This window comes from Monodelphis domestica, chromosome 5 (genome assembly GCF_027887165.1).
Source record: "Monodelphis domestica isolate mMonDom1 chromosome 5, mMonDom1.pri, whole genome shotgun sequence".
Classification (NCBI taxonomy): Eukaryota; Metazoa; Chordata; class Mammalia; order Didelphimorphia; family Didelphidae; genus Monodelphis; species Monodelphis domestica.
The window spans coordinates 33873116-33900958 of NC_077231.1; the positions used below are offsets into that span (position 1 = coordinate 33873116).

The 27843-nt window shown below is 42.7% G+C and overlaps 1 protein-coding gene across 4 annotated transcripts in view; it reads right to left on the reverse strand.

Annotated features, from left to right (window-relative positions):
- SCN8A (sodium voltage-gated channel alpha subunit 8) overlaps positions 1-27843 on the reverse strand; it is a 223109-nt gene that overhangs the window by 50809 nt on the left and 144457 nt on the right. For all 4 annotated transcript variants that reach the window (XR_008912050.1, XM_056798197.1, XM_056798195.1 and 1 more), the window contains exons 12-14: positions 24311-24676; positions 14433-14568; positions 3524-3762 (exon numbers count right to left, since the gene is read on the reverse strand). Coding sequence is in view for 3 of the 4 variants with exons in the window: in XM_056798197.1 (XP_056654175.1) it covers positions 3524-3762; positions 14433-14568; positions 24311-24676 (741 nt within the window). In the remaining variant the exon portion in view is untranslated. The remainder of the gene's footprint in view (positions 1-3523; positions 3763-14432; positions 14569-24310; positions 24677-27843) is intronic.

The window sequence follows — 27843 nt, forward strand, 5'->3', positions numbered from 1 at the left end:
CAAGAGTGCAGAGTTGTGAGGCGGGGTGAAGCGGCCCCTGAGATGAGCCAGTTGCTCGGCCTTGCTCTTTTCTGCTGACCAAGCCACTTCCCGCCAGCTCATGGGTGTCCCCGCTATCAGTATGCACACCGGGAAGGGAGGGCCGAGTCTAATCCGTGTTAGACAGGGCGCCTCGGCCTTGTGGGTGAGCCCAGGACGATGGAGCCACCTCCGGGCCTTGTGACGGGCTCCGCTACGGTGAGTTACAAAGGCAACAGCACTTCCCAGGACCAGGTGTGTTCCGAGGCGCAGACCACTCCCTCGTCCAGCAGGGAGGACTCCGACGTCGGACAGAAAAAGGGCCGTATCTGTGGCCGCAAGAAGCTGGGAAGGACGCGGCGCCCGTTCTCTGAGTCACGTCCGAGCGGATCGTGGCCCAGGAGCTGGCTGTGCCCACCTAGAAATGACGCCTTTCAGAGGCGCGGGGGCGCCTCGTGGGAAGTGGCGCGAGGAAAGAGGGAAGCAGAAGAGGTCGCGAGCAAAGCAGGAAACGAATGAGGGAATACAGGCTCCATTTCCTGGGCCCATCACTCCATCGAGCAATGCGTGCCACAGCCCAGCGAATCACGGCCAAACCCTTCCCTTAGTTTAGGCCTACGCCCTAAAAGCAGGGAGAGACAGGCGTTAAAGATGGCCACCATGGCCGATTGGCTAAAAGGGGACCCTTCAGCATTTATCCACCTGATTTCTAGTTAGAGGAAAGATTAGGGACTTTCCCAGCCTGAAAGGGGAGAATGAGCAGGTACACTTCCCTGAATTCAGGGACAAGGGGGTCCCACTCCCCCAAGCACCTGTCAATAATCAAAGGGACATGGAAACAGTGACTGGTCCGTGTGGGGCCAGTTTGGGGTTGCCTGGCATGCACAGCTTTGAGAAAATTCCTCCCATCCATTTTAGGGTCTGATGTAATTTCTGATCAACAGGCCTTCACTCCTCAGGTAAGAGTCTAAATACCAGGGGCATGTTTTCCAGCCACACAGGATTAGGTTCAAACAATGCAGTTGGGTTTTCTCTCAATTTTCATAGTCGAATACATTTTTCTTATAAAACGGAAATTGGATTAGGCCCATAATTGAATAGAAAGAGAACTAAAGTAGCTCCAGAATTAAGTCATAAGACAGAGTCAGCATGGCTCACTCAATTTCCACAATTAACCACTTATACTGTCCTAATCCTTTCAATTACTCCAATTTCCCCCTTTTTGATTTGGGAGAGTTCTGTTGCCTTTTTTTTTAACTCTTATTTGCTATCTTGGAATTGGTACAGAGAATCCATCCATTCCAAAACAGAAGGCTAGATAATTTGTTTTAAGTGACTTGTTCAGGGTCACACGGCTAAACAAGGTCCAAGGTCACATTTGAACCCAGGTTCTCCCAATTTCAAGCTTGGTGCTCTAGCCACTGTGCAACCTAGCTGCCCCGTGTTGCCTTCTTAACTGCTTAGCCAAAATCACTTACAACCAAGTTGTTCTTCAGTTATTAGTATTAGTACTCCATTACAAAGACTACAATAATGTAAAAGAAAACAAGATTCAACTATAGCTAAACCCATAGTAAACACAGGAACCAATACAGGTCTTTGAAAATGGAGGAAACATATTTACTTTCTCTCTGGAGACAAGTGGAGAGTTCTAGGACTACTTAATATTGCAAATACCATCAGATATTTTTGCTATTTCTTTTATTTTTCTCCATTTCTTTGTTACAAAGAAGAGTTCTAAGGTGGGGCTGGTTGTAGTTCCAGAAATGATTGTGATGTGAAAACAAAAGATCAATAAAACTTCTCTAACAATTCCTTGGAGAACCGGGATCCACGGACCCAAAATAAAGGCATGGGTGGGGGTGGGAGGATGCCAAAATGAAGGTCAGAAAGGCGGAAACTCTGTTATTTAATCTCTAACAGAGACACAGGCTTTTCGTAATGTTATGTGACATCCTTTTCCCCAAAGGTACTACAGTTAAGTAAAATTTATGGAGCATTTATTTAATAATATGTAGAACTGGTTAAACAGAGCCTGCATTCTCCAGTCAAGAGGCTGCTTTGCTTTCATCTGGCACATGAAGAGTTCAATCCTGAATAATAAGAATTCGCCCAGGCTGCCAAAGCAACGAATCTTTACCATAAATAAGAGACCTCTAAATTAGCCTTATTATGTCCTCAGGTTACAGGCTGGGGAAGCCACTGAGGCAGCCCCATGTGACAGGCTGTCGGGTCATTTAGGCACAAATAGCCTTTCCCAAACTCTTCTGCATATCGTACCCGATGACAAGAGAGTTTCTGGGAGAATACTAGAATGCTAATGACTTTCCTTACAGAATATTAAATGTGAAATTTTATATAAAATTTTTTATACAATGCAGCATTCCCCCCAATCCAAAAACAGGTCTGATTTCACTTACCGTACTCCAAAATTCCTTAACTTGCCTTTGTCTCTGAGGGTATTCTATGCTACCAGATCTCCCCAAAGAAACATTAATGGATTAATTTCACGTATTTCGAGTCCCAACCATCTTCTGTGGCCAAAATAGCTTGGGAAACACTGATTTAGAACAGCAAGACCTTTTTATAGTGCTAGTTTTAGAACTAACATTCCCTTTCTATGCCCCCAAAATGAAATCAAATCTTAATTGTATGTGATGTTTGAGGGGACATTACCCAACTTGAAGTATAACCAAATTTATGCAATAAGCTGCCTGATCAGAGTTTTCTGATGCCACTCCCTAGGAATGACAGAAATCAGATGATCTATCTCCTTTAGTCAAATATTTCTACAATTAGTTGAGTAGTGCTGACTTAATTTGTTCAGTAATAGAGACAGAGGTATAGATAATCCAAACCACTTCTATTTGACTTCAAAATATCATGCAATTTTTTCTCCTTCAGCATATTTATCTTCCTAATTACATCTTGAGTTCAGGCTAACATTATGATGAATTTGGTATGGATGAGATTCTAGTGGCTCATAAGCTAGAAGGCAAAATAAAACCACTCTGGGTTAAATATTTACCCATGGTAATCCCTATGTTGGTAGTCAAGAGTTGCCGGGGAAAAAAGCGAGCCATAGTACCATTTGGTGCACAGAAGCATTCTGGTCTGTGGCATTTGCTACTAAAATTTGGAAGAAAATGTGTTTTTGTGGGCTGGGATACATTTTGAAGAGACAGAAAGGATGAGAACCCCAAAGCCCTTGGCTCTCTGGTTCCTGAAACCAACCCAGTGCATCATGCCTCCCATTCTATCATCATCTAGCTTCATGAGACATCTCTAAAGTGCTCCAAAGAGAGGAAGGAGTCAAAGGATCGCCAAGTCTCCTAGGAATGGCTGTGACTACACCCGCCTTCCAATTAACTATTGTTTTCTTTTCTACCAATCCAAGTCCCTCAGCCATGCATTGTGACCAGTAGACACCAAGAAAGGGTTTCCTCTAGAGGATAAAGATTAACCATGTTTAAATAACAAATCGAGAGACAGGGCTCTACCTTACCAGATTTCCTACAGTCAAGACGTGCTCAAAGTGTGGTGTCATGGGATGGTGCTCCATGGCCATAAACAGGGTGTTCAGGACAATGCAAATGGTAATGGCCAAGTCCACAAAAGGGTCCATAACAATCATGTTCACAATCTCCTTTAGTTTGATCCAGTAGGGGTGGCATTCCCAGATGAGGAAAGTGTTGGCGAATTTGTACCAGCATGGAGGACACTTTCTTTGAGACTCTTCTAACTCTGTAGCAGGTTAAGAACAGAGGGAACACCTCTTAATAAGGCAGGGAAGAAAAAGAAAGCCACTATTGGTGATCCTAGATTATAACACTGAATTGATAATGCATGAGCTTCTCTGATCTTCTATGAAGAGAAATGATCACACTTTAAGACCCTAAATGTTTTTCATGGGAGCAAACTTTCCTCGACACACAATTTTTGTTTCACTGAATGGAAAGAATTAGAATGACCAGCACAAGATTACAGATAAACACACACCACTAATATGATTTGTCATTCAGTCATTTTCAGTCATATCATACTCTTCATGACCCCATAAGGGGATTTCTTGGCAAAGATACCAGAGTGGTTTTCTGTTTCCTTCTTTAGGTCATTTTATAGATGGAAAACTGAGGCAAAAAGGTCACACAGCTATTAAGTGCCTGAGGCCAGATTTTAACTCAGGAAGATGAGTCTTCCTGACTCCTGATCTGGTATTCTATCCATGCATCACCTAGCTGCCCAGTGTCATGGTAGTCTTAAACAAAAGAGAAAGACAATCAAATGAAAAAACAATTAATGAATGCCAAATATATGAAGGCACAGTGTTGGGTGCTAGGGGAAAAAGTCAAAAATTGAAAATTGATTCCAGACCTCTATGATTTTTCAGGGAGGGATTAAAAAAAAGTCACTGACTTGTTTTTACCTCATCCATGCTTTCCAAGATCTCTTTACCCTTTCCCTCACATAGACATTTCTTATACAAAAATAAAAGAGGACATTTTTTAGCAAAAAAAAAACAAAACCAAAACCCAGCACCAATAAAGTTCAACAGTATTTGAAATGTCCCACAACTGTAAGTCTCCCAGCTCTGTAAAGAAGGCAAGGAGTTGAAGTCTCATCACTTCTTTGGAGTCATAATTACACAGCATTCCATTTAGATTTTTTGTCATTTTCCCTATTCGTTGTAGTGATTATGAATGCTATTGTATTGGTTCACCTTATTTCACTTTGTATATGTTCACATCTTCCTAAGCTTCTTCATACTCTTCATATTTGTTGTTTCTTATGTTTCCATTACATTCATGGAATACAATTTATTTAGTCATTCCTCAATCAATAGTCATCTATATTCTGTTTCCAGGTCTTTGCTACTAGAAAAAAGTAACTTCTTAAAAAATATCTCCTTAAGTATTCTGCTATACATGAGAGAGTTTATCCCTGACCTCCTTGGAGTGTGTGCCTGGTGGAGGGATCTTGGTGTCAAAGGGTCTGGCCATTTAATCACTTCTTAGCATAACTTCAAATTGTTTTCCAGACTGGTTGGACGAGAACAGCTCTACCAACAGGGTATTAGTATGTTAGATTTTCCATATATTCCTTCAACATTGACTATTCTCCTCTTTTTGTTACCTTATGCAATTTGCTGGGCATGAGATGAAACCTCAAAGCTATGTTGATTTGCATTTCTCTTAATATTAGTGACATATACAACTACAGGAAAGGGGAGAGAATAGGGGGAGGAGACAACATGAATTATGTAACCATGGAAAACTTATGTGTAGATTTGTTACTGGAATATAACAAAGAAAAATGTAAAAAGAATAAACAAAAAAATATTAGTGACACAGAGATTCTTCATCTGTCTCCATGGCTTAGTAATGGCTGTCAGTCTTTGGAATTTTTCCACTCTCACCTTTATCTCTCAGAGTTTAAAAAAAAATAACAACATGGAATTCCATGTTTCCTTCAAAACTTTGCTCAAAAGCCATCTTCTACTAGGGGCCTTTCCTATCCATCCTCCTCAGTCCCAGCTACTAGTGCCTTTTCTTGAAAGAGACCTTGCATTTACTCTGAATGTTCATATCATCTTCTCTAATATAAGTTCTTTGAAGCAAGGTATATGTTTTTGCTTTTTCTTTGTATCCTTAACATAAAGTCTAGAAGTTTAAATAACACAACACTGAATCTGTAAATTAATTTAGGTGGCATTTTCATATTTATTTTGCTGGTACAACTGAACATATAGGGAAGGAATTCCAAGTAGAGTGAATGAAAACACAGAAATGAAAGCCTGATATAGTTTGGGAAAAACAGGAAGTTTTTCCACTTGGATAAAAGTACGTGTTGGGGTAGAGCATCATATAGATTGGGATTAGATTTCAAGAGAAATTGAAAGACAGGACTACAGAGTTGGGAATTTATCTTGTATCAGGGAACCACTGAAAGTATCTGAGAATAAAATGGTAAATCAAAATGGTGTCTTAACATTAATACATCAGGTCTGTTCATGAGGTGTCTCAGGGAGAAAAGTAATTGTGGAAAATGGGAGAGGAGCTAGAAGATTATAGATTATCAATTGGTTGAAAAGGATTTATTAACTAACTAGTGTGTCAGGCCCTATGCTAAGTGCTCAGGATACAAAAATGGCAAAAGATAGCCACTGCTCTCAAACATCTCACAGTTGAATGAGGGAGACAACATGTATACAACTATGTACAAACAAGATATAGACAAGATAGATATGAAAAAAAATATTCTGATTTCTAGAAAAGAGGAAAAGCTGGCCCCTGGAAATAACAGAATGGTAAATTCAGAGTCAGCAAAACTCTGGAATGGCTTATCAAACAAATGGTTTAGGAGAGCTAATAAAAGGATTAAAACTAATTTCATTTCCTTTTCTGAAAGGGTTGCCATGTTGACAGAGCAGTAGACACAATGAATCTTGATTTTAGTTAGGTATTTAACTACATCTCCCACATAACATCATTATGTATAAAATGGAGATATGTGGGCTGGATTATAGTACACCTAGGTAGATTTGTAGCTGGTTAAATAATTGTATCAAAAGAGAATTTATGGGAGGTAGAGTAGAAAGAAGCAAGCAGTACAGTGAGCTTCCCTCCACAAAGTCCTCCAAACAGATCTAGAAAATACACAAGATCAAATCCTGAGGAGCAAAATCCAGAAAGTCACAGAGTCATTTGTCTAGTATAGTGTGACATAAGGGAGGTCTATGGACACTGAGAATGAGTAGTCTAGCTGGGGACACACCATACTTTACAGAGCATTCCAAAGTCTAGGTAGAAGCTACGCACCAATGTAAAAGGAGGTCCCAGACTCAGAAGGGCACCCCCAGACCCATACTGGAGTCACTGCAACAGAGACAGATGCCAACTGACCGTCTGGTAGCCCACTACCAATTTCCAGGTCATAGATCCTGGATGGAGTGAGGAAGTCACCTGTGCAATGGAAAGTCATTCCTGGGTAGGGAGGCCTTGAGCTGTATACAGGGAAAGGAGGAACTTCAAAATTTTGCCAGCAGCAGCAGTGATATAGCTTAGACCTCAGGCACAGAGCAAGGTCCCACTTGCAAAGGAATAACCAAGGCAGGAAACCAAGACAAAAGAGAAGTCTACAATTCTGCTGCCCTGAACCAAAAGAACTTTCCAAGAAGATGACAGGGACTAAGTCCAGAAGCAGTTTACTTTTACATGGATCCAAACCCAGATAAGGAAGTTGCAGAATTCAAACTAGGGATGCAGCAAACTGCAGTATTGCAGAATTCAAACTAGGGATGCAGCAAACTGCAGTAGAAGATAAAAATGATTCCAAAACATGTATAAGCAATACTTCAGAGCAAAACACAGCCTGGGCCAAAGTTCAACTAGAATTCCTAGAAAATATGAAGCAAGAGTTTAAAAAAGAATTTAAGATGCTTTTATAAACAAAATGAAATGGAGTAAAAAATTGGAAAAGAAATGAGTGCTATGGAAGAAAGAGGTGTAAAAGGAATTAACAGCTTGACATAAGATATATAAAATCTTGACCAAGCAAGAAATTCCCTGGAGATGAAAATGAACCAAAAAGAAACATATAACTCCACAGAGGCAACAAGAAATTTTTTAAGTCAAAAGGCTGAAAAAATAAAAGGAGATATACGATATCTCATATCAAAAACAATTGTCATGAAAAACAAATGAAGGTTAAAGAAAATTAAGACTCATTGGACTATCTGAATGTTATAATAAAAGAAAAAAGAAAGAAACTAGAGATCATATTATAAGACATCTCAAAAGAAACTACCCATATTTCTAGAACCAGAGGACAAAGGAGAAAGTGAAGGAACCCACTGGTCAACTCCTAGGAGAAATGTCAAAATGAAAATTCCTGGGAACATCATAGCCAAAATCTGGAGATTCCAGATTAAAAAAAAAATAGTTTAAGAGGTCAGAAAGAAAGAATTCAAGCACTAAGGAATCAGTCCAGATCACACATGATTTAGCAGCCACCACTATAAAGAAACAGAGAACTTGGAATATAATATTCCAACACAAGGTGAAGAATAGGAGCTTACCGCCGAGAATAATTTATCCAGCAAAACTGAGTATAATGCTACAGAGGAAAAAACAGGCCCTTAATGAAAGAGAAGCCTTCCAAGAATTGTGGATGAAAAAAGACTGCTCTGGAGAAGTCTGAAGTTTAAACACAGGAGTAAAGAGAAATACAAAAAGAAAAATATGAATGAACCATGATAAAGAACTAAACAAGGATAAATTATTTATATTACAGTTAGATAAGGCTTATGAGTGACTATGTTATATCTTGATAATCTTTTTTTTCATTTTTAATTAATTGATTAATTAAGAAAAATTTTCCATGGTTATATGATTCATATTCTTTCCCTCCCCTCCTTCCATCCCTCTCTCATAGCCAATGCTCAATTCCACTGGGTTTTACATGTGTTAATGATCAATGTCTTGATAATCTTAAGAATGGAAAGAGAGGAGAAGAGGAATACACTAGGGGTGGAGTAAGGGGAAGGAAAGAGGATGACAAGTAGATCTCTACACAAACAAGGAGGAGGAAGTGGGGGAGTGACTGATACCCAGACCTCACAGTCATCTGACCTGGTCAAAAAAAGAAAGAAGATACACACATAATACATTTCACTCAATAGGAAAATAGGACAGAAAGAAGAAGAGTGAGGCAGGGGAATAAGAAAGAAGCTATATTAAAGGAGGGAAAGGTTCTTTTTTTTTTTTTTTGAGGGATAGGTTCTAAGGAAAAAAATACACAAAAATACTTATATCACTTTTTGAGGTGGTAAACAAGGGTGATCTGAGGAGGTACCTGTAAACTGAAGAATGGATGAACAAATGATGGTATATAAATGTTATGGAATACTATTATCCTGGACCATTATCAGAGTAATGATCAGCTAGGATTCCAGAAGACTAATGAATGCTGAAAAGGACTCAAAATGTAGAATGGGAAATGTTTTTTGGCTACAGCCATTTGGAATTTTATTTCATTGACTATACATGTTTCTAGTGTTTTTCGTGTATTCTCAAAAGAGAGAAAGGGATCAGAATCAGGGTAGAAGGGTGAGAAGGGGTATCTTGACTGAATAAAATAAATACTAAAAATTAAAAAAAACCCAAAGCATTAATGGACTGATGTGAACTTGAAGAGAAGTTTCTAATTAGGGCTCTCCTTGTTCCTACCCTAAAAGACATTTTACAAACAGTTTGGATAATGATAAGGCAAGAATGTTTGTCAAATCTGTGGATAACACAAAACTGGGAATTCATACGATCACAAATTTATGGTGTACAGATGATGAAACTGAGGCCCCAAAAGGTTATATAATTTGTCCAATTAACCAAGTGACAGACTCAGATTCCAAAATATATCATTGTGGTGGGACAATGAGCTCATACTAAGGAAGAATTTTAACAGAGATTAATGTATTTGGTTAAAATTATTACATATGTAAAGAATGTGGGACAGAGATGAATTTGACTACAGTTTAGATGAAATTTTAGTTGGTCACAGGCTCAGATTGCTAAAAAGTAAGAAAAAAGCAACCGACCACCTCAAAGCAATTGTAATTTGTTTTGAAAGAATGATATTCCCAAATTCTTTGCTATACAGTTGTCCCCCCTTTCTGTGTTTCATTTATCCAAGGTCTGCTGGGGAGAGTGAGGCACAGGGCTCCTCTCTCTGTTGGAGGTCTCTAGCAGTGGTCAGTTGTGCTTCACTTGGAGGATTGTTTTTATTGTTGGTGTTGTTGGTGTTTGGCGGGGGGAGTGTAGCAGGCCACAGAGCTGAGGGCCAGTAGAGTGGAAATTTAATATATGTGGGAAGGGAATTCCCTTCCCTTTGTTTTATGTCATCAATCAGTGACCTAGAGGTCGTTTACCATTGAGATGTACAGGTATAGACAGGCATTCAGAGAAAGGAAGTTGAAACCAACAGGATGGGAAACTGATCCCACAGGCACTGCCCCACTGGGCAGTGCTAGGCAAATTAAAGAACGATAATGGTTCCTGAGATGTGACATAGGAGAGCTAGTGGGTGGAGAAAACTGCTTATAAAGGCGACACCAAGGCTCGCTCTTGTACTCTTTTGGCTGTGGTAGTGAGCTTCAATCCATCAGAACAGCAGATAGAGTATTAAGCGAAGCAATTCTTTACCTGTTTCCTATATTTCACTCTCTTTACTGTCACTACTTTGATGTAATAAAGTTACTAAAGCTACTAGCAGCCTCATAATTTAATTTTGACTATTACACATAGATGCTAAAAGTTAAAGCAAGAACTACCTACATAGAGCTGGGCACTATCCACGGTTTCAGGCATCCCCTGGGGGAAGGGAGAGTCTTGGAATGTATCCCTCACAGATAATGGGGTAATACTATACCACACTGTATAATAATGTACTTCTTTGTTACTGTATTTAATGTTGGTGATGTCTCACTGTGTGTTTATTTTATCAATTAAAGTTTATTAAGAAAATCTAAGTATAGAAAATCATATTATATATGGGGTGAGCGGGTATTTGCTTATATCTGCAATTTTAGCAGCTCACAATAGGGCCTGAACCATGTTCCTCATGGATACAGAGGCTTAATTGTATTAGAATTATACCTGGTTCTAGAATCACAGGTTAACAGGGACACTGGCAAATGATAATATGAAGATGACCAGGAAGGCAATACAGTTGAGGCAGAAGGGCTATGCAGAGTACTGGTCTTGGAGTCACGGAGACCTGAGTTCAAATCCTACCTCAGATACTTAGTAGCTAAATAACCCTGGGCAAATCACTAAACCTCTCTCAGCCTCAGTTTCCTCATCTACTTCACAGGACTACTGTGAGCATCAAGTGAGATAATATATGCAAAGTGTTTTGCAAACCTTAAAAAACTATGTAAACACTAGTTATTAAATGCTATTTATTTCTTGTGAACTTGTGAACTTGAGCTCATCAATGAGTCTCCTTGTACTTGGTGAACTCCAGTTCTCAACCCAATGCTCCTAAATCTGGAGGCCACGTCATATAAGGCATAGCAGAAGGAACTGGGGGGATTTAGTCTGGAGAAGGAAAGCTGTGGGCAGGAGAAGGACATGATGGCTGTCTTAAAATCGATGGAGAACTGTCACATATAAAGAAAACAGATGTTCCATGTGACTTCTGTGGGAAGAACTAGTTCTACGTGGAGGAGTTACTATGACGCAAATTTCACCTCCATATAAGGAAGAACATCTTACCAGAATTATCCAATGATCGCACAAGCTGCTTTGAAGAGCAGCAAGCTTCCTGTGAACGGAATGGTGCAGGCAGAGAGAGGCTGGATAATTCTGTTAGGTATATTTTAAAAGGAGCCCTGAATTGGGGGAAACTAGAAAGAAGGAGCTTTGAGGTGGTTTTTATAGTAATCCGTCATCAGTGACAAAATTCCAAGAGCCTAAAAATAGAGGGGATATATATGAGAGACAGAGACAGAGACAGAGACAAAGAGAGAATCGATGCTAAGCCAGTCAGGCAATGCTGACAATTCTTCCTCTCTTCTTCTTAAGCCTCAGCCTACAGGCTGAGTTAGCCAAAGAATACAAGATCTAGCCACTAGATGGTATTCTCCAGGAGGTACAATTTTGAAAGGTGGCTTGTCCTTGGAACAAGATAGTATTTCTATAGGAATAAATTTATAGGCTTTCTTATTCCTAGTGCAAATGAGAAAAATTTGATATTTGGAAAAAAGATTCTCTGCTATTTTACCAAGAGCAAATCAAGTCTACCTTTCTTCATTCTGACCATGAGGTGCTCATGTTAATAGCTTTGTTTTAGGTGAAGTAGTTTTGACTGGGATTTCTGATTGGCTGCCTAGTTGCTAGGAAAATGGTTGCCTTGGTTCGACAGATTTTAGGGCCACAGTGAATGTCATGTGGGAGTCTGCGTGGGGAAGGAAGTCTGTTTAAAAAAAAACAAAACAAAACAACTTGCTTTGGCTTCCTTTCCTTAGAACTCACCCCTCCCCAAGGTAAATATAGTTTTCTTCTCAAAAAAGAAGGGGAAAAAAGGTTCTCATTTCCATAAATTCTTATAGTACATATTTGGAAATCGGGTCCATTCCCTCTTTTTTTTTTTTAAATTCTCTAAAGTCTGCTGTTTGCTGGCATGTGGAGGCTGGAGAATGCGGTGACTTCTCATTTCAGAGTTGAAATAGTGCATGGGAGTTTGGAGCTGGCTCTTTACTAGGTTGGAGATGGTAGTAGGGGGATCCCATTTCCTAAAGAAATGTAAAAGGGATTCCAGAGGGTATCCTTTTGCTCCTTTGTCCATGTCCGTTGGGAATGGAGATTTTGCAGCCTACGCTAATTTTCCTTGTTTCTGTCACAATAAGAGCATTTGGAGTTCTGTGAGTTGGGAGAGAATCCAGAGGAATCGGGAGATTTATTAAATGACTCACAACCTTGCAAACAGTCATTTGCCCCCATATGCCTGGGATGGCTAAGAATTTGGCTTGGAGGAAATGGGCAAGCAGATGTATCAGTGAGATGTTCCACATACAAGTTGGGGGTGATTCTCTCACTTTGCCTTGGATATTTTCAGAGACAGATGCAGCTTCTAGACCTATTGGGGAGGATGGCCTTGGCTACAGTCATGGCCTCCTAATTCAGTTAGGGTCATGGCTTTCTAAGGTCCTCGTCAGACAGATGATGCCAACAGTAGCTATGGCAGAATGCCTCTGAATGGCATAAGAAGAGATCAACAAGAAAGAATTCTACCTTCTACTCCCTACTCCATTTACCACTCATTTTTCCCTTTCTCCAATACTGTTCTGGCATTCAAGATGCTTCCATTTCATTGGATAAACATGACATGTATACAGATGGTAAAAGCATGCAATTTTCAGAGGGAGAGGGCATTAGCAATCATGAGAGAGACAGAGACAGCGTGTGGTGCTAGGTCAGAGAAGGCTGCGTGGAAGTGCTGCCCATGCTGAGCCTTGAAGGAGAGTAAGGATCTCAGAGGCAGAGACGGGGAGGGAGAGTATTCCAGGTAAATGTAAATACAAAAAAGTGGCAGATGGGATACAAGATTTAGGGACTAGCTAGTACTACAGTTTGGCTGGAAGGTAGATGACATAAGAAGGAGAGTCTGAGATGTAAGGAGAAAGTCAGACTGGAGCCAGATCATGAAGGGATTTAAATGCCAACTTTGCATTTTCACCTTGAGGCTGATAAAGAACAACTGAAGGTTTTTGAAAAGGAGTCACAGAGTCAGCCTTATTCCACAGAAAAATTATCCAGCTTGTGTGGGGGATCGGTTAGTGAAGCAGAGACCAACCAGAAGACTTCTCTTCTAAGCCAGAAATGATGAGTGCTGAACAAGGATGCAGCTATGCGAGTAGATAAAGGATGATGGGCAGCAGGAAGGCAGTCAGTGGTCGAGTATTTGCCAGGTGCCAGGAACTTGACTGAACACAAAGAAAGAGCCCCAAACAGTGTCCACTTCAAGGAGCTTGCAGGCCAGTGGGGAAGAGGACACACAAGCAATCCCTTTCAAACAAAACATGAGCAGGATAAATTGGAGATGATCAACAGAGGAGCACAGTAGTACGAAGCACCTGCTCTTATAGAAGGTAGGACACCTAAAGTGGGGCCAAGAGCATCCCAGGCCTGGGGGAGAGTCAGAGCTCATGGGCAGGGATGACCGAGGCAGCTCCAGGTCAGAGGCTTCCTGCCTGGAGCGGACAAGAGTTTGGCCCTGGCAGATGGGAGGGGCCTCTCCATGGAGGTGGCTCATTTTTTGAACCTCAGTGCAGGTCTTTACATTGATCTCTATTAAATTGTGTCACGTTAGACCATTTGTCCACCATTGTAACTAGCTGGCCTGTCTTCAGGTATGGATGTCCTTATCCAAATCACTGAGGAAAGAGGAGGGAGGATCTGACTGACAAGAAGGCTGATGATGGCCTAAGGGTAATCCCTAAGCGGCCCTCTGTGCCCCAAGTATGGCACCAAGAGCATTGTCGGCCTGGCAGGTAGCAATGAGACGAGGCTCTCAGTGTCACCCTCCCTGTTCTCACAACAAATGCATTTATGGGTGTGGTGGGGGACAGTTCAAGAGACCCAATTTTAGAGCAATCAAGCGGCCACGCTTAGGGGGAATCCTAGGGTTATAGGCAGTCAGAAGGAGAGGAGTGCGGGAAGATGCCGTCTTTCATTGCCTCCTTGTTCTGCCTCATTCTGCTCTTCCAAATGCTCAGGCCTCCATTCTAATGGATTTATTTGTTTTTCTACACCTTTACATTCTGTCTGAGACAGATTCTGAGACAGAAGGGCCGCAAGAGCCAGGCAAATGGAGCTGGGCGCTTGCCAAAGCCCCGGGCTCTCCAGACTACGTACCTTCCACCAGCGTGTTGGTGACCACACTCATGATGCTGTTGACTCTGTCCTTGCGCCCGTACGAAGCGTTCAGCTGGTTCATGGAGACTAAGAGCGAGCCGGGGCCTTTCTTCTTAATTTCCACTTCGGTGGTGGCCTGCAAAAGGAGCGAGTCGGGTGAGTGGGGCCTTCCTGGACAGATGCTCCAAAGTGCTAGCGGAAGCTCGCCGCCCGGTCTGGGTGAGACCTCTACAGGCTGCGTGGGCCTGGATCAGGGACAGTAAGTGGATGGGGGGGCCTTGAGGGTCTGTCCCCCGAGGGGAAGCCAGGAATCTGCTGAGGGCTGGCTACCCAGAGGACTTTGGGGAGACAGAAAGGATGAGCCGATTTAGTCATTAGACCGGGCCCCAGGCTAGGTGGCCTACGGCCTAGTCCCGGCAGATCCACTGCCCGATCTCAAGGCGCTTCACGAGTGATGTAGCGGCCTCGGACACGTGTATAAGAAGTCAAGTTCTTACATCATGTCCGTTTTCTTAGCTTCCACCTTGGCCCCGATCCTAACAAATATCTTTGGTGTCACTTTCCATCCACTTGGGAAAACCGTGACTCCTGGCAAACTCTCGGTCAGCACTTGCTCTGCCACTGCCAGGCCTGCTACGACTCCAGCCCATCTACACTGTCTACTGAGTCTGGAGTAGGAGGACACGTGGACACATGCTTAAAAACCGCTATTTCACCTTGAACAAGAGCTGCCACACTTATCGTGATTCCCCCGAGGCGAGAAAAAGGAAAGAGAAGGTACCGGAAGTGATGGCCACGTCCAGACCCCGTTCCTGGGGCGGCTCCTCGGCAGAGTCCCAACAAGATGGAGAACTCCCAGAACTCACCCCCGAGCCCTTCTCCAGGAACACCTGCTGCCCCGCGGGAGGCAGGCGTGCACCGGAAAGACAGAGCCTGCAGCTCGGCTTTCCTCATTAGCTCCCTTTAATATCCGGACCGCCACTCTCCACACTGGCTTCCTAGGGTGGCTCAACATCCAACACGACGTCCTCTGTTCTCACTGTGGCTCTCTAGCGAGGCCCGTCCCGAGGACAGAGAAGGGGAAAGCTCGCAGAGGGCTGGAGGGCCCTCGGCGTGTGGAGAGGAAATGGGAGCTGGCTTAGTTCAGCTTCGATACACGCCGGACTGACTGGAGGCCGCCAGGAAGAGGCTTTCTAGCCCACGTGAGGCTGGTCACTGAATATCTGGAGGACCCAGGCCAAGTCGCTCCCTTTCTCCGAGGCTCAACTTCCCTGTGCGTAGCGAGCGGGCCTCTCCGCCTCCTCTGGTTTTAAATCTCTGTACACACATGAATGTGTGCCTAAATAGGGGTTCTTATTCTTCACGCACACACACGCACACACATGCACGCACACATACACACATATGCACACATACACGTGGGCGCACACACGTTCTTGGCGTTCTTCTCCCTTCCTTTCTGTCTTAATGTCGATTCTAAGACGGAAGAACAGCAAGGGCTAGAAAACCCGGGTTCTGTGATGTGCTCAGGGTCACGGCAGCAGGAAGCCTCCGAGGCCAGACCTAGCCACTGGGCTACCTCGCAGCCCTCGTTAATGATCTATATTCAGGGTCACCGTGGCTTTCTCTGAGTACATCCTCCTGTCATTCCTATTGCCTGCACGGAGGCCCAAGAATTCCAGCGCCACAGAAACCGGGATAACCCGATGAGCAGCTCCTTCTCCTTCCTTCTCTTCCTTCTCTACAAGGGCCATTTTGAAATGACCCTAGAAAGTATCAGAGAGTCAACATGATCTTTGGCCTTCTTAACTAAGACTTACTAAACCGCCACTTCCACACTGCTACCACGCCGACTGTAATTCCCATCCACAGAGGTAACCCGGAGCTGCCAGAAGGTCCTCCATGGTCTCATCAGCACGAGAACTTGGAGGGCTCCATTTCTGACTTGATCTGCTTTGTTCCCCATTAAGCAGCCAGGGTGGCTCCCTTTCTCTAAGGGGCTCACTATAATGACACAGAACTTAGAGCTGTCTGCCTGGTAGCTGGGAACACACGTGTGTACCACCATATTCAGCAGTTGTACCCCTTCTATGAGAAAATAAAGGAGTGTTATAGGGAGGCTAGGTGTCTCAAAATAGATTGAGAGCCAGGCCTAGAGATGGGAGGTCCTGGATTCAAATCTGACCTCAGACACTTCCTAGCTGTGTGACCCTGGAAAAGTCACTTAATCCCCATTGCCTAGCCCTTACAGCTCTTCTGCCCTGGAACCAATACATAGTATTGATTCTAAGACTGGAGGTAAGGGTAAAAAAAAAAAAAGAGTATTACAGAAAGAATATGTGAAGTCACCTACTGCAGCCCCACAATCTGTTCTCTGATTTGATAGATTTGCTTCCAAAGACAAAGAAAGTAAAATCACTGAGAACTCAAATTCCTCAGTGATTTTACTAATATACTTTCCAGAAGAGAAAAACTAGAGAATAGTTCAAGTAATCCATTTCTTCCAAAACCAAGTGCAAAGTTTTCCTGAAATGTAAAAAGCCATCAGACTTTGAAATCTTAGGTAGTCCTATTTCCTGAGCAGCTTGGCATTTTCTCTGCACCTTACAGCCTTAGAGTTTCCTAGAACATTGAGAAGTTAAGTGACTTGCCCAGAGTCACACAACCAGTTTGTATGAGATATCACTCTTGAACTCAGTTCTTCCTGGGTTAACTCTCTCTCTCTCTCTCTCTCTCTCTCTCTCTCTCTCTCTCTCTCTGTCTGTCTCTATCCGTTTTCTCTCTCTCTCTCTCTCTCTCTCTCTCTCTCTCTCTCTCTCTCTCTCTCTCTCTCTCTCTCTCTCTCTCTCTGTGTCTCTCTCTCTCTGTGTCTCTCTCTCTGTGTCTCTCTCATCCTCCTTTCTTCTCTCTCTCTCTCTCTCTCTCTCTCTCTCTCTCTCTCTCTGTCTGTCTCTGTCTGTCTCTATCCGTTTTCTCTCTCTCTCTCTCTCTCTCTCTCTCTCTCTCTCTCTCTCTCTCTCTCTCTCTCTCTCTCTCTCTCTCTCTCTCTCTCTGTCTCTGTCTCTCTCTCTCTGTCTCTATCCCCTCTCCCCCCCCCCTTTCCTAAGATTCTTTCTCTACATCCTACAATATTCCACAGATGGTAATCGTTTAATCATTTGGGCTCATGCCAAATTTTATTAGGTTTCCTTGGGGAAACTCAGCTTATTATTATTATTTTACTAAGATTTCAAATTGAAATAGGTAAATGGGAATCTACCATCCTTGGCTGCTGTCTGCCTTTTTTTTTTCAGAGCTAAAATGTGTATTACAGCACTTCCAACATCACAATGAAATACATACAAATCTTTCACCAGAACTAATCAGCTCCATGACATCCTTTACTCCAGTCTCTGATGCAGAGGTGGCCCTTTCCTTGCTAATGCCAACTCTTCATTCCTTCCATTCTTCCCCAGAGGGTGGTTTCCAGTATCAGTGTCCCTATCTGCTTTTAAATTTCATCATCTGGTTGTTCTTTCTCTGATAAAACAAACATGCCTGAGTTTTTTTTCAATAACAACAACAAAAAAACCCCAGTCCTTCCTAGGCCTCTTCCCATATTTGGTAACTATTGTCTTATATCTACAGGCATCATCTAAACTTCTATTATCCTAGGTATCTCTTCTTATCTCAGCCAGTCTTTCTGGAAAAGCTGTCTTCTCTTTTTGCCTCTACTCCCACTCAGTCTCTTCTAAACTCTCTGAAATCTGCCTTCTGGTTTCATCCCTCAACTGAAACCATTCTTTCCAAAGTTACCAGTGATCTCTTGACTACCCCAGTTCTAAGGGTCTCTTCTCAACCTCTCTGCAGCATTTGACACTGCTGAATGCCCTCCTCCTGGATACTTTCTCCAGTTTTCATGGAACCACTTTTTCCTGGTTTCATCTTAGCTATTGGACTGCTCCTTCTCAATTTCTTTTACTGGATACCATGTAAGTCATGCTCATTGACCCTGCTGAACTCCAAGGCAAGGTCTTGGACTTCCCTCTTTTCTCTAGTCACTCTCTGGCTGACCTCATCAGCTCCCATGGATTCTATGATGTCTACAAGGAAAACGGCTAGATCAAAATGTCCAGTTTTAGTCTTTCTCCTGCGCTTCAGTCCTGCATCTCCAGCTGCCTAGTAGATGTCTCAAATCCATCATGTTCAAGCAGGACTCATTTGTACCCCCAAACTCACTCTTTCCAAGCTTCCCTATTTCTTTCTAGGTTACCACCATCACCTCATGATCTAAGCTCACAATTTCAGTGTGCCATTCTCAATTCCTCATTCTCACTCATTGCACAAATCCAGGCAATTGCCAAATCCTGTTGTTTCTATCTTTACAACATCTCTGGCATCTCTCTCCTCCTTTGTACTTGCACAGACAGCACTCTAGTTCCACCCTCATTGCCTCTTCCCCAGACTGCTCCAAGAGCCTCTCAGTTGGTATTCCTGTCTCAGGTCTTTCTCTGGATCTTGGTTCCCCCCCAAAGATATTTTGTATCTTTTAATCCATCTAAATAAACACTGGACTTTTAGTCGATGGTTATCCAATTCAGAGATCGTACAGGTCCTTTGCTTCCTTTTTCTTTAACTGTCTACATTCTGGTCATCACTGCAGAAAAGGCAGGAGAGCTGAAAGGATTCTATCTGAAGAAGTACATTTTCCCCTTAATTCTTCTTCTTAGAGTTTGGATGAGAAAGGCTGATAAAGCAATTAGGGAGAAGATTTAAAATTTTCCATGGATTTTAATCATCTATATTCCTTTAACTTCCATTACCTTAGGTTATTTGGGAGTTAGCTATATAGATGGTTTTTTAAAAAGAGAAATTGTTTCAATCATCTAAGAAACAAAATGCTTCTAAAAGGAGGCTATTCTGTCTGGATAATTAATGTTCCTACAAAAAGGCCTTCAGTAGGTCACCAAAATTAAACAGACTTGGGATCATTTTGTGCACTGCAGGCCAAAAAAGCCTCAGGAAACAGATCTCCATTCAAGTGACTTCATGAAAAAGAGTCTTTACTGCCTCATACATAGAGACATCAAGATGAGGTTTGGGCGCATCTCTGTCACCGTTTTTATATCTTCCTAGTTAGCACGTTCAATTATCGATGTATGATCTGGCTTCCTCACAGCAACATTATCATCCTGGAAGTTTCTCCCCATCATCTAGTGCACTCCCAGGGCAGCTCCCCCTCATCAGTGGGTATGTGCTCGGGGAATGCTGTAGCAGAGACACATGAAGGAGGCAATCCTGCACCTGCTCCCCCAAAATACAGAAAGTGCATCTGCCTTTCCCCTGCCCAGCCCCACAGGACCACTACAAAGACACAACTACAACACAACCGGCACACCAATTTGTCCTTTTCTATTCTCTGTGTTACTGAATTGTTGCCTGAATGTGAACCACATCCCTCCTCGAGACTCACTTCCCATCCTCTCATCCCCGTTCGTCTCAACCCTACCCTTCTCATGCCCCACTTCTACTCAGTTGGCCTCCTCCATTATGCCCCCTGGAATCTCCATTCCAAAGTTAACAAGCTTTCCTTGGCTTTAGACCTTCCCTTCTGATTCTTTCTGCCCACTGACACTCGAGAGGTGGCCGTCTCTCCCCCTAACATTAACAACTTGGTCCTGGAGAAAGAGTAGGAGTATGCTTGTTCCCAAGAGCCATCAGCAGCATCTCCTCCTTTGAGGGTCACTCTATTCAAATGTATCTACTCGGTCAAGAGCCTCCTTGGAGTTATAGAGGGGTTCCTAAGATATGTTCTCTTTCCCAAGGAGTTTTCCTTTCTGTCCCACCTCCTGCCTCGGGGAGTTCAACATCCATACCGACATCTCTTCATGCCTCCTAGCATTCTAGTTCCTCCATATTATCAGTTCCCATAAGCCACTTTTCCACTCTATCTCAGCTATGCACAGGGATGGTTACACCTTTGATTCTGCTATCTAAACTAATAGGAAGTAGGATATTGCTTTAAGTGAAACATCAATGATGTGGCATCTACTTTTTATTAAATATAATTCTTACTTCATGCTAGGAATAAAAATATATTTATCATAAAACAGAGATATTTGATACTTTCAAATTACAAAAGATGAATACAGAAGACCAACTTGGGGGTCACTATTAGTCTCTGAACCAGTCTTTGAGAATCTCTAGTACAGAACTTTGAAAATACCCTCATCAGTCAAGCTTTGGTTGCGGGAATACCAAATGGTCTGAAGCTTCCTGCTGAATTCTAGCCAAATATGACATCAAATGGTATCTGGTACACTGGTCCCTACCTTCACACATACACATACACATACACACAAACACCTTTCCCCTCCAACGTCTGGTTGTTGTTTTTTCCCCTGGCTGAAGATCTCTAGAGATCTTTAATCACGTCTGTAGAAGACTAGATCAAGAATTTAATTTCACTCTCATTGCTAAGCAAGTTTTTCATATCTAACTTAAAAATAATCTTCTCCTGGATTGGGCACACTTGGGCACTCCAATCTTGTTTTGATCTGCTTCTTTCTGAAATTGCCTGTGATTTTAATGAACTCCGATTCAACAGAGTATATGCCAAGTGCTTGACCCATACTAGAATCTAGAATCATACCCATCCTGCTCTCTCCTTACATTTCATAAACTGACTCCCAATTTCACACCCACATTACACATTGCACATGCTGTTTTGAAGCCTGCTCCTATGCATTCAAGCAGAGATCCACATCCCTTCTCAGAGCTGTCTTCTTTTCTAGCTCTTCTCTTTAAAAGAAAATCATTAAATCTAACTTGGCTCACTTGGCCACTAAAATTCACCTCGACCCCCTCCACCACTACCACCATCGCTTCTCTCCAACATGGGAAATGGTCCTATTCCTAGTCTATTTTTCTCCATTGTCAACACTTGACTTGTTCCCCCATTTATCTGGAAGTTCCAAGTTTAGCTGCAGATACAGAATTCATGAAATCCAAACAAAAATGTAAATGAGGAAACTCAGGAGGATGTTTCTTTTTAAACCTAGGATCTGAGGCATATTAAGCAATTCTTGATTTATTTGTTGAGATCACCCATACAAAACAGCCAAACCCTCTAATTGGTTGTATTTTGTAGTGAATGAGGGACAAGGGAACCCTGAACTCCAACTGTTCCAAACTCTTCCCTGAATATTGCCTTAAAATGGAATGGTCTTAAATAAAAATTCTATACTATACACCATACCATCCGTATTAGTTCAGTTGCCTATATGCATGCATCATGCTAATTAGAGGAGTTGTGTCTCCATGCCATGTTAGAAGGAACTAAGGTGTTAGAACAAAGTATACTGACATGCTATTTAGAGAAATTTAATACCAACTGAGGGAGGAGTGAGGAAAGTCAAGAAGCAAGAGGGAGGAGGATCTAGGGCTAATTAGGTGCCAAGAATTTAAAATGAAAAAAAAATTAAACAGCTTGGAATTGAAAAACCAGACAGAAAAGATGGCTTCCACAAAGCTGGAAGCTAAAATCCTGACTTCTCAACAAATATGCTTAACCTCAAGTCTCAGATGATTTTGTGGAACTAATACATGTAACTAATTCCTTTGTAGTCTAATTAGATGTCATCTTTTGCTTCCCTTTCCTTCCTCTTCCATATATCTGCCCTAACTTCCCACTTTTTCCTCCTGTGAAGTCTTTTCTATTTCAAACTCTTTTCAAAACCCTGTTTAAAGTTGATCAACCCATTCCTTTTCTCTCCTGTCTCCCCATCGGACACTCAATTATCCTTGGATAATCTTATCTCATTCTACCAGAGAAGACTTAAAAATGAGCAAAAATTAATGAAGCAATTAAAAAAATTTAGATAAGAGGAGTTTTAAATTCCAAGCTGTTTTCCTAGGAGGACCAAAACAATTAGTTCAGGAAGAAGAGGCAGTGGTAGTTTTCAGTTGGCTCAGACTCTGTCATTGTGGTGACCAATCTCATTCCATCAGAACATCATCCGCTGGGCCAGAGGCATTCAGTCAAAGCAGGTGAGGGAAGTAAAAGTGACAGGCGCACAAACGGGGGGTGGGGGGGTGAGAAGTTAGAGAGAGACAGAGAGAAGATGGTATTTAGAGAGAGAAAAGAAAGAGAGAAAGAGGAGAGGGGACAGAAAGAGTAAGAGACAGAGAGAGACAGAGACAGAGAAAGAGAGAGAGACAGAGAAAGAGAGAGAGAGAGAGAGAAGATGGTATTTAGAGAGAGAAAAGAAAGAGAGGAAGAGGAGAGGGGACAGAAAGAGTAAGAGACAGAGAGAGACAGAGACAGAGAAAGAGAGAGAGACAGAGAAAGAGAGAGAGAGAGAAGATGGTATTTAGAGAGAGAAAAGAAAGAGAGGAAGAGGAGAGGGGACAGAAAGAGTAAGAGACAGAGAGAGACAGAGACAGAGAAAGAGAGAGAGACAGAGAAAGACACACAGAGAGAGAAGATGGTATTTAGAGAGAGAAAAGAAAGAGAGAAAGAGGAGAGGGGATAGAAAGAGTAAGAGACAGAGACAGAGAGACAGAGACAGAGACAGAAAGAGAGACAGAGAAAGAGAGAGAGAGAGAGAAAGAGAGAGAGAGAGAGGATTGTATTTAGAGAGAGAAAAGAAAGAGGAAGAGGAGAGGGGACAGAAAGAGTAAGAGACAGAGACAGAGAAAGAGAGAGAGAGAGAGAGAGAGAAGATGGTATTTAGAGAGAGAAAAGAAAGAGAGGAAGAGGAGAGGGGACAGAAAGAGTAAGAGACAGAGAGAGACAGAGACAGAGAAAGAGAGACAGAGAAAGAGAGAGAGAGAGAAGATGGTATTTAGAGAGAGAAAAGAAAGAGAGGAAGAGGAGAGGGGACAGAAAGAGTAAGAGACAGACAGAGACAGAGACAGAGAAAGAGAGAGAGACAGAGAAAGACACACAGAGAGAGAAGATGGTATTTAGAGAGAGAAAAGAAAGAGAGAAAGAGGAGAGGGGATAGAAAGAGTAAGAGACAGAGACAGAGAGACAGAGACAGAGACAGAAAGAGAGACAGAGAAAGAGAGAGAGAGAGAGAAAGAGAGAGAGAGAAGATTGTATTTAGAGAGAGAAAAGAAAGAGGAAGAGGAGAGGGGACAGAAAGAGTAAGAGACAGAGACAGAGAAAGAGAGAGAGAGAGAGAGAGAGAGAAGATGGTATTTAGAGAGAGAAAAGAAAGAGAGAAAGAGGAGAGGGGACAGAAAGAGTAAGAGACAGAGAGACAGAGACAGAGAAAGAGAGAGAGAGAGAGAGAGAGAGAGAGAGAGAGAGAGAGAGAGAGAGAGAGAAGATGGTATTTAGAGAGAGAAGAAAGAGGAAGAGGAGAGGGGACAGAAAGAGAGAGAGAGACAGACAGACAGACAGAGAGAGAGACAGACAGAGAGAGAAACAGACAGAGAGAGAGACAGAGACAGACAGACAGACAGACAGACAGGCAGGCAGGCAGACAGATGATTGGGAAGGAGAGACAGACAGAAAGAGGGACAGAAAGGAGACAGAAAGAGACAGATGAAGAAAGAGAAATGGGGGGAGAAAGAGAGGAAAAACAAAGAAGTGAAGTTTGGGAGAAAGGGATAGAAGATACAAAGGGATAATGTTAAATAAGAAGGGGAATGAGATGAAAACCAGAAGGAAATAACAGACAGTAAAAGAAGAGGAGAATGGAAGGTGTGAATTAGGGAGATGAAGACAGAGAAATAAGGACAAAAGGACAGAGGTCTCAGACAAACAGACACAGGGCAGGCAGCAAAGAAGGCCTGGAAAACAAGGGAGAAAGGGAGCCTGCCATGCCTAGGCTGGATCTATCCATGGACTTCCTTACACTGTTATCAGTAGCTGCCTTATCAATTTTCACCTCAGGCAGAAGGCGCCCCGTCGCCATAGTGGGCCCCGGGCCCCCGATGAGGGACACCACTCCATTGCAGTCGACAGTGCTGTTACGCTTCACACTGCGTCGCAGGCTGGGAAAGATGCGAGAAGAGCGGCTGCCCTGGCTGTAGCCGCTGTAGCCGCTGTAACTGCTGCGCCGCTCGTGGGCCCGAATGGGAATGAAGAGCGAGTCCCGGCGTCCCTCACTCTCCTCCACGGTGCTGTGCTCGTCGTCGGCAAACTCGTTCTCGGACCCCGGATCCCGGAACCGGCCAGGTGTCTTAAAACTAAAGATGCTGCTCTTGCTGTTGTGGCGGGAAAGGAACGGGGACCCTGGAATGCTGAGCAGGGACTGTGGGGACACAAGAGAGAAAGAGGGTGAGGGAAAGGGGACAGGCATCTCAGACCACACCGCCTACGAGCCCCATCCGCAATCCTCCTCCCTGGGTAACCTGGGACAAGTGAATGGCTTTCCTGGTCTTCAGGTTCCTCCTGTGTGGAGGGAGGAGGTTTGGGGAGACGGCCCTGAGGCTCCTTCCTGCTCTGAGTCCATGGTCCACTAGGGCTCCTGCCCCCCAGTCTCTGTCTTTGATCCCTCAGCTTGGATTTAGGAAGCAATAAGCCACAGTCTCTCCTGTGTTTATTTTGTCCCCTTTGTGTGTCCTCCATGTCATTGCAAGTCAGCCTGTCTCTGTCCAGTCAGGGAGGAGGAGAGTTGTATTTACAGTTGTATTTGTAAGTCAGGGATGCCCTTCAGGGTATCACATGAAATGAGATCCTTAATAAGTCTTTTGTAACGATGACAATGACTGAGAAGCCACTAAGCCAGGGAGAGCACCACGGATAAGAATCCTGTCTATCAGCCTGGCTTCCTCTAGCCGACTTTCTGTCCCTATTCCCACAATATCCCCAATTCTGGGCCCTCCCAACAACATGCGCAGATTGCATCCTTTCCCTTTAGTGTTGTAGGCTCCATGTATGTTTACCCAACACCCGTTTCCTAGTCGAATCTCTTTTCTCTGGAATGGCTCTTACACTCCTAATTCTTTGCCTCTACTTTGTTAGTTCCTTCTAGACCCAGGTCTTTCCAAGCTACTTATAATGACCTGAAATCACTTGATGCCTGATTAGTAGGAGTCTGAATAAGAAAAACATGAAAATTACAGACAGCTTTTTGTAAAAGTAATTAGAGACCATAAAACTAACCACGTGGCCTCAGTTTCCAATTATGCATGCAGATAATACCTCATACAGATCACCAGAAAACCAAAGGAGTACTCTATATTCACAAGCCGGGCTAGGGCCGTTGCCCCGTTTTTCACGATTTTCTATGACACCAATTTTTTTTACTGAGGTACATAATGAAATATTAACTATCTCTTTTCCAAGTCGTATATATTGTACAGGATCAACAACACTAAGCATAAATTGTGCCATAACTAATGTAAGAGATTCTGTCCTAGAGAAATGAGCAAAGAAGCTAGTGACCTATTTCATCTGGTGTGATCTAAGCTCTGATCAGGACTTGGAAATCTTGATGTTAAGATATAAAATGAACTACAAGGAATCCAAGCTGAGGATTGATTGCTTATTCTACCTTGGGGAACTGACACAGAAAAAAACGGTGCCTTCCCCTAGGCCCGTCCACAGGGTGGGAAGAGCATGATATCCATGATAAAAATAGCAGCTTATATTTATGCTTTGCTTTCCAATTTACCCCTTAAAAACCATGATGCTTTCAATCAAGAGCCAGGAATATGGGTCAAGTCAAAGATGGACCAAGCAATGGAGTCTGGAAAGCTTTTGTTTTATTTAGACTAGTAAATGCCTCATCTCAGAAGAGCTCAGAGAAGAATATTTTGACATCCATTTGAAGCATGTTTCTTGGCATTTTAAGGAGCCTAACTATTAGAACTGAGTTATTAGTAAGAGGGAAGAAATGACCACTTGTCCTTGTTGCCTGTCCAGAACAGTCCAAAGAAGCCATAAGAGAACATGAATCCCAGGACAGGGAAAAATATTCCTATTGGGTTCCCAAAGTAAGTTACTGCAGGCAAGCTATGTGTTCTAGGAAGCTACAATTTTTGATGGGAGAAAATCAAGAGGAAGTGACTATTTTCATGTGATCAAAAGACCTGGATGCCCACTTTTATTCATGAGCTAGGGGGCAATACTTTTGCTAAAACATATATGTATATATATGCATATATATACATATATATATATATACACATATTCATCACAAATGCTTTGGAGCAAAAAGCTAAAGCTAGTAGCACTTCTAATTTCACACCACGATTTCCATTAAATGACCCCAAAGATGGATCCCAACAAAGTAGTTAAGGGACCACACTTATAATAATGTTGTGATCACACTATACTCTAATGAGGGGTCTCACAAAAGAAGAAAAACAAGGTGAAAGTAAGCTAGTAACCATGAAAGGGGCCAGAATGGGGATTAGATCTGGAACCCTAACATTTGATAAAAGATGGAATACCTCCTGACAATGGCCCATTGCTGGGAAGAAGGAAAGGCCCTGGACAGAATGCCACATATGGGGAATTTCTGTTGACCTGACTCTCTAACAACTTTCAGTATTTCTTTATGGCAGGAAAAGAGCATCATGGCCTAGAGAGAGCCACTGGACTTAAGGGACATGGGTGCACTCCTAGAAACAATAAACAAATATCCTGAGATGATATGAAGTAGAAGAACAATTATCTGGTGTAATAGAAAAAAGCAGACATTAAGCAGGATGTAAATTCTTTTCCCAATATACCTTTAAATGTTCTGATTGATCCAAATGGGTTCAAGACTGGGCCAAAAGAAGGGACTAAAAGAATGACACGTTCCCAGGAAGGGCTGAGTGAAGGAGATGCTATCAGTTCAATTTAGGATATTCGGGGTGTCAAAACTCCCTACAGAGAAGCACATTGGTAATTTGTCTATAATTTGCAATCCTAATATTGAAGATTAATAGGTTTGCCCATAGTCATGTCCTCCAATTGTCTGCCCACTACAGCAGTAGTGTCCAACTCAAACAGAAACTGTTTTAATAACTGGGTTTAATAACCACTGATAAGGATCATGGAAGCTCCATTTTGACTAAGAAAAACAGATATTAACACCATTTTCTATTGTATTTCTCCTTATTTTGTTAGAGATTTCTTGATAGCCTTTTAATCTGGTTTGGGGTACCAGTGTTGACACCCCGACTTGAGATATCCCAAAGTGGAATGCGATTCCCTAGGAGCTGGAGCATCTTTGAACAAGGGCTGTCTGACCACCCCTGGAAGGGACTTTTGTTCAGATACAGATCCGACTAGAGGACTTCCAAAGTTCCTTGCAACTCAGCCTCTAAAGGGCTGTTGTGTTCAAGAAGGATCCGGAGTTCTGTTTGGCCCCAGGGCAGAACTAGAAGCCCTGGGAAGAGGTTACAAGAGGCAAGCTTCCTCTGCCATCAGAGGGTGGTCCAGAGAGGGGGTGGGCTCCCTCCCCTCAGAGGTCCTCCAGCCGAG